This window comes from Penaeus vannamei, chromosome 35, assembly GCF_042767895.1.
Source record: "Penaeus vannamei isolate JL-2024 chromosome 35, ASM4276789v1, whole genome shotgun sequence".
Lineage (NCBI taxonomy): Eukaryota > Metazoa > Arthropoda > Malacostraca > Decapoda > Penaeidae > Penaeus > Penaeus vannamei.
The window spans coordinates 29,843,111-29,850,273 of record NC_091583.1 but is presented as its reverse complement, the minus strand read 5'-3'; the positions used below and the strand labels follow the sequence as shown (position 1 = coordinate 29,850,273).

The window sequence follows — 7,163 nt, the reverse complement described above, 5'->3', positions numbered from 1 at the left end:
CCCTCTCACTCCTTCTTTCTCACTCTCTCTCCCTCCTATCCCTCTCACTCCTTTTTCAATCTCACTCCCTCCTTCTATCCCTCTCACTCTCCTTCCTATCCCTCTCACTCTCTTCCTCTCTCCCTCTCACTCCTTCTTTCTCACTCTCCCTCCCTCCCTCTCTTCCTCCTTGTTGGCCACGCCCGTCATGAGCTCATGATTCTTGTACAGTGGGATTTCCTGGTCACTATTTACACTTTCCGTCGCTTCCTTTCTGCATACAACTCACACACAATATATGTAGGCCTATAGAGCGAAAAGACAATATGTAGGCCTACAGAGCGAAAAGACAATATATGTAGGCCTATAGAGCGAAAACAAGACATTATGTAGGCCTATAGAGCGAAAAGACATTTTGTAGGCCTATAGACGGAAAATACATTATGTAGGCCTATAGAGGAAAAGGCACAGTATGCAAGCCTATAGAGGAAAAAAGATATATCATGTAGGCCTATAGAGAAAAAATACATTACATTATGTAGGCCTATAGAAGAAAGAGACACATAGTGTAGGCCTATGGAGGAAAAAATACATTATGAAGTCCTACAGAGGAAAAAAGTTACATTATGTAGGCCTATGGAGGAAAAAGTTACATTATGTAGGCCTATAGAGGAAAAAAGATACATCATGTAGGCCTATGGAGGATAAAGACACATTTCTAAGCACTATGTCGTTCCTATTAAGCGACAGACCGAAAGCTTGTGAGTAAATGAACTTTTTTTTATCTTTCTTTCTTTTTTCGATGAAATAACGTGAATGAAACTATTTGTGACAGGGAATAATACCCACAGGCGGAGGAGATGGTAGCGTTAGTAAACTAGACATAAAGAAGAGGATAATTATAGGTAAAAGTAAAAAATAAAAATAAAAAAAATAAAAAATAATAAAGAAGAGGATAATTATAGGTAAAAGTAAAAAAAAAAAAAAGTAATAATAATAATAAAAATAAAAAAAGTTAGTAAACTAGACATAAAGAAGAGGATAATTATAGGTAAAAGTAAAAAAAAAAAAAAGAATAGTAATAATCATAATAAAAATAAAAAAAAGTGAAATGTATTAATCCTAATGGGCGTGTATAGCACCTTCCGTTTGCGAATCTTTAGCACCGTAATTTCGTTCTGCGTTCGTTCCGTTTTCCGTTTTTTTTTTTTTCGTTTTTTTGTGTTTTTGTTTTGTTTCGATCCAGTTTTTCTCTTTTTCTTTTCTTTTCCTTTCCTTGGCTTTTATCAATGGCTTTCTTTCTTATTTTTTTATTTTATTTAGTTTTTTTTGGTTTTGTTTCGGTCCAGTTTTTCTCTTTTCTTTTCTTTCCTTTCCTTGGCCTTTATCAATGGCTTGCTTTCGCTTTCTTTCTTATTCTTTTCTCTTTTTCTTCTTTATCGTCTGTTTTTTTTTTTATTCACTATTTCCGAGATATAGATAACGAATCATAATGATTTTCCTTCGCTTTTTCTTTCAAAGGAAACACTATCTCTTCATCACAAGTCAAATAATAACAATCATTATCATTATCATTATCATTATTGTTATCATTATGATCATTATTATCATTATTGTCATCATTTTGATCATTATTGTTATTATTATCATTTATCATATCATTATTATAGGGATGATAGGATGAAAATAAGATAATTATAAGAATGATAATAATAACAATTTTTTTCCGTCTTCTGTCACTTCAAGATCTTCCAGTTCGATCTCAAGACAGTAGCTGATTCGGTGTCTTCCTTCTCCTTCTCCTCTTTCTCCTTCCTCTTCTATTCCACTTCCTTCTCCTTCTCCTCTTTCTCCTTCTTCTTCTATTCCACTTCCTTCTCCTTCTCCTTCTCCTTCTCTTTCTTCTTTTCTTTCTTCTTCTTTTCCACTTCCTTCTGTATGGTCCCCTTCTCTAGCTGTTCTTCTTTCCCCACATTTCACTCTTCCTCTCTTCCTGTATTCTGTTCCATGCCTCTCTCTTCTCTTTATTTCCTCCTTCCCATTCCTTCTTCTCCTTCTTGTCCCTGTTCTTCCTCCTTCCCTCTCCTCTCCACCTCGTCCTCCACTTCCTTCTTCTTCTTCTCCTCGTCCTCCACTTTCTTCACCTTCGTCTTCCTCCCTTCCAGCTTCTTCTCCTCCTCCTCCTGCACTCTCCTCCTCCTCCTCATCCATCCTCCTCCTCCTCTTTCTCCTCCTTCTCAATCCTCCTTCTCCATCCTCCTCCTCCTCCATCCTCCATCCTCCTCCTCCTCCTCTTTCTCCTACGCCATCCGCACCAGGAAGACCTCCTCCACAAAGCGAGTGTAACTGGCCTTGTCTCACCTCCCCTCAACCCGCCCACCCGCCCACCCGCCCACCGCTGCACCTGTCGCCAGCACGGGAGGCTGATCTGTGCCGCGGGCGTGAGGGGTGGGGGTGGGGGGGATGGAGTGGGAGAGAGGGATGAGGAGAAGATGGAGGAGATGGAGGAGGAGGAGGAGGAGGAAGGGGATGGCGAGGGGGAGGACAGGGAGGAGGAAGAGGAGGAGGAGGAAGGGGATGGTGAGGGGGAGGACAGGTAGGAGAAGGAGGAGTAGGAGAAGGAGGAGTAGGAGGAGGAGGAGAGGAGAAGAAGGAGGAGGAAGGAGGGGAGAGGGACGAGTGCCTAGGCAGGGCGAAGGGGTTGGTGAGAGGGAGGAACCGAAGGAGAAGGAGGTCGGGTAGGAGGAGGAGGGGACGTAGGATTGGGAGCTGGGGGGGTGGGGGGTAGGATGTCCCCACGGGCAGCTCAGGCTACTTAGTCTCGAGATCCTTCTGCATCTGCAAAGAGCAACAGGAGAGTAAAACAGTAATACAGTAAAGAAAAAGAAGGAAAAAAAAAACCTACCACGCTATTCATACCCTCATACCCTGTTGTAAAACATTACACTAACTGGAAAAAAAAAAATGGGAGGAAGAATGGGGTGGGGTGTGGGGTGGGGGGGGGGTGAGGGTGTTAAGCGCAATCTGATATGAGCGGAGTAGATTACTTATGTCACTTATAAATATGTAAGTACGGCAGTCCAAACGAGCGATGCATACCGATTCGTAAATCATCTTCGAGTCTAAGATTCTCACTTATAAACCAACTACCTCATACATTTTTTTCCAAAGTCCTTCCACCATTAAATACCGAAGAATCTACATCAAAACCCCAAAAAAACAAACCAGGTATTTCTCCCACGCATACCGAGATAAACCACACAGCTTACGGAAAACCGACCACATATTTAATACACATAAAGCCTCATTTATATTCCTCTAATGGTGTTAGGTGGTCGTTCTTAGTCCCGCCACGACCCTCTGTGTCTGCATGGGTCCTAAGAGCTTCATTTCCTCTACCGATGTGCAATGCTGCAACATGATTCATGCTTGCGTTCTCTTTTCTTGCCATTTAAGTCGAAAGAGAGGCGACTGCTTGGAAATAAATGGATTGGCTTTGTTTTCTATAGACGAAAGAACAAAGGGAATTGAGTGCGATTATTCCGTGCGCTTTGCATTTGTTTATTTCTATAGACGAAAGAACAAAGGGAATCAAATTGCGATTATTTTGTGCGCTTTGCATTTGTTTATTTCTATAGACGATGGAACAAAGGGAATCAAATTGCGATTATTCTGTGCGTTAGGAATTTGTTTATTTCTATAGACTATGGAACAAAGGGAATCGAATGCGATTATTCTATTCGGTTTGCATCTGTTTATTTCTATAGACGATGGAACAAAGGGAATCAAAGTGCAATTATTCCGTGCGCTTTGCATTTGTTTATTTCTATAGACGATGGAACAAAGGGAATCAAATTGCGATTATTCTGTGCACTTTGCATTTGTTTATTTCTATAGACGAAGGAACAAAGGGAATCAAAGTGCAATTATTCTGTGGGCTTTGCATTTGTTTAGTTCTATAGACGATGGAACAAAGGGAATCAAATTGCGATTATTCTGTGCGTCAGGAATTTGTTTTTCCTTTTATATAAACGTCTGAAAGATTCTTGCTCAAAAATGATTTTTATGGAGAATGTAAAACCGTTCCCATACGTAATCCTAAATCCTTATTATTCTTTTCATTAGCGTGTATTATTACGAACAATATAACATACACACAGACACACAGACAGACATACATGAGTACTTACACACGCTCATACTCACACTAGGAAACACACATACATTTATATCCACACTCTCTCGGCTATTTGCAGATGAACGCACGCACATAGAGAGAGCGATAGATTTACAGACCTATATAAAAAGATATATAACCAAGCAGATAGATAGATGTATTAAGAAATAAATAAACATGTAAGCGATATAAATAGATAAAGATATAGATAAACATGTAAGCCATAGAAATAGATAAAGATATGGATATAGAGGGATGAATAGATAAATATATATGAAATAGATATATGCAGATACAGATGACATAGATATAAATAAGTTATGAGCATAAAGATAGACAGACTGATAAATAGATGAAAGACACACGGAGATAAATAGATGAATATATAGACAGACGGAATAAATAAGATAGACATATATGAACTAGATATAGGTAGATAAAGATGACATAGATATAAATAGATAATCATAAGATCCTAAAGATAGGCAGACTGATAAATAGTTAGATGAATATATAGACAGACGGAGATAGATAAAATAGATAGAGATTCAGATAGACAGACTGATAAATAGTTAGATGAATATATAGACAGACGGAGATATATAAAATAGATAGAGATTCAGGCATATACCAGACCAAAATTCCACTCTGTTATTTTCTTACTTCCATTTAAAGACGCTTTTGTGATCGCAAAATGTTCATACTCGGTAAAGTCTACACATTTATTCTTAATCTTTCACGCATTTTCTCACACAATCTCGAGTAAGGTCGCCTATGAATCTTGCAGTGATTGCCAATATCTTTAATTCTAAGCGAATCTTGGCGAATCGAACATCAGTTATGAATATATTGAAATTTCCTGTTTTTTTTTTTCACTTTGGTTTGTGTGATTTTAATTTTTGCAAAAAAGCAATTCTTAATAGGTATATAAGATCTCTTTTACAATTCGTTCACAATTTTTAAATCAACAGAATTCACAAGACACTAAGTACTGTATCTGATGTGTTTATTCTTATATCTATATCTATCTGTCTCTCTATCTATCTATCTATTTATCAATTTATTTATCTATTTATCTATCTATCTATCTTTCTATCTATCTATCTATCTATCTATCTATCTATCTATCTATCTATCTATCTATCTATCTATCTATCTATCTATCTATCTATCATATCCATTCCTAGAGCGAAATTTACTCCAGGTCGTCTTCCACATCTTCACCTGGGACTCACCTGTAGTTATGCTCTGCCGAAGCTGGACTGGAACACCTCTGCGCTGACGAAGACGCCTCCTCTCTCTCTCCCGAAGATATAATCCACGAATAAGCGCGAAGCCATTTCTCTTCCTTCCACTTCTCTCCCTTCCCACAGCGGGCCCTCACCACTCCCGCCTCGCCTTCGAAGCGTCTGGCAACACTTTCACTGGACGAAACACCGGATCGTCTCGCGTTTTCACAGATATAGGAACTTTGCCGGAGTTCACCACACTACCACAGCCGCGACCGGTGGCGGCACCTCGCCAGGTCGACTCGCACAGCGTCCAAGGGGTCGATTGTCTTGCAGGAGTGACATCGAGAAAGAGAGAGAGAGATAGTAGGGAGATCGCGTCCCCACGACGCGCTCCCCGCAACACGACACGCGCGAGGCACTTGTCTTCCCGGAAGGGTCGTGCCGCAGGGCGGTCGTGGAGCCCCTCTCTCTTCCTGCCGCGGCGGCCAGGGCGGGCGACAGGTGCGCGGAAGGTTACGCACCGGAGCGACCGTGCTGGCGCTGGTGACTCGCTCCTTCTCCTCCTCCTCCTCCTTCTCCTCCTCCTTCTGGGCTCCCTCCCGGAGCCCTCACGCCGCCAGGGTGATGCTCTTGGTCTCGTACTCCAGCAGGTCCATCTCGCGGTCGTGGACGTCCATCTGGAGCACCTCCTGGAGCTCGCTGATGTACTGGATCACGTTCCAGATCACCTCGAGTCGGTTGAGCTTCTTCTCCAGGGGCTTCCTGGTGTTGGCCGCCGGCAGGAGGTGCCGCAGCTTGTCCAGGTAGAAGGTGACCTCCGGGTCGTCCTCGCGGGCCTTGGAGACCTTCCCGCTCCTGATGGGGGGCAGGGAGCTCATTGCGGATTCGCCAGCCTGGGCCTTCATGGTCGAGAGGGACGACGAGGGAACGCGAGAGTGGACGTCACGGGGCAGCCTCTCTCGGCGCGGGGAAAGCGACAAGTGCGCGGCCGATGAGTCGGTGATCTCAACTCGACAAGTGCATGCCTCCCCCTCGCGCGCGGTGCCCGGCGGTGCCCGGGAGCCAATCAGAATGGGCATTTCCTCGCGCGCCGCCAATAGCAACCCGCGATAGAGGGCGGCGCGCCAGCGGCAGAGGGCGGGGGGAGGAGCCAGGCTGCCGAGCATTCCAGAGTTCCAGAAACTGGCTCTCCTCTTTATCTGAATTATATCTTCCCATCGATTCCGAAAGTCACTGGCGATGCCACTTGAACTTTCTGGTTCTTATCAGCTTATGCTTTTACGAAAGGCTTTGTTTACCATCACGCTGGACGCACGAAAGCAAGAAACACAAAACCGTTTTTGCTTGTGCATTACCAACGCAACGGTGCCAGACGTACAACACCCCCTATGCCTCCAAACCCAACATATCTTCCCCAAACCATCCTAAATTACGTCCCTCCAAAAAAATTACCATCCTTACATCCTCAACCTATTACAATTAATTAATTAGCCTACAATTATCATTTCACTGTGTAGGCCTAGCCCCTAGAGGCGAGAAGGATGGTTTTCCAAAGAGGTTTGGAGAGGCGAAGAGAAACTGGTTTGCAGTCAAGTTGTTCTCGGAATATTTTCACAAAGTGGTTTAATTTGTGTCTGTTTCACGCTGGATTTTGGGCTCTATGGCCTGATTGTTCTCTTGTTGCTAGTGTTAATATTGGTTATTGTTGTTATGTAGTTCTCATTTTATCATCATTATGCTAATTATCATTATCATTAACGTTATCACTGTTGTTG

At 42.6% G+C, this 7,163-nt stretch overlaps 1 protein-coding gene across 3 annotated transcripts in view; it reads right to left on the bottom strand.

Annotated features, from left to right (window-relative positions):
* LOC113803009 (uncharacterized) overlaps positions 1 to 6,569 on the bottom strand; it is a 7,924-nt gene extending 1,355 nt beyond the window's left edge. The window contains exons 1-4 of one of the 3 annotated variants that reach the window (XM_070113820.1): positions 5,392 to 6,569; positions 1,851 to 2,817; positions 344 to 1,814; positions 1 to 285 (exon numbers count right to left, since the gene is read on the bottom strand). The exon at positions 1 to 285 is cut by the window's left edge and continues 1,355 nt beyond it. In XM_070113820.1, coding sequence (XP_069969921.1) covers positions 5,997 to 6,554 — 558 coding nt within the window. In that variant the 5' untranslated portion in view covers positions 6,555 to 6,569 and the 3' untranslated portion in view covers positions 1 to 285; positions 344 to 1,814; positions 1,851 to 2,817; positions 5,392 to 5,996. Of the gene's footprint in view, positions 314 to 343; positions 2,818 to 5,391 lie in introns of all 3 variants that reach the window. The other 2 variants (XR_011398129.1, XM_070113819.1) reach the window with 2 other exon arrangements.
* Positions 6,570 to 7,163: the final 594 nt, after the last annotated feature.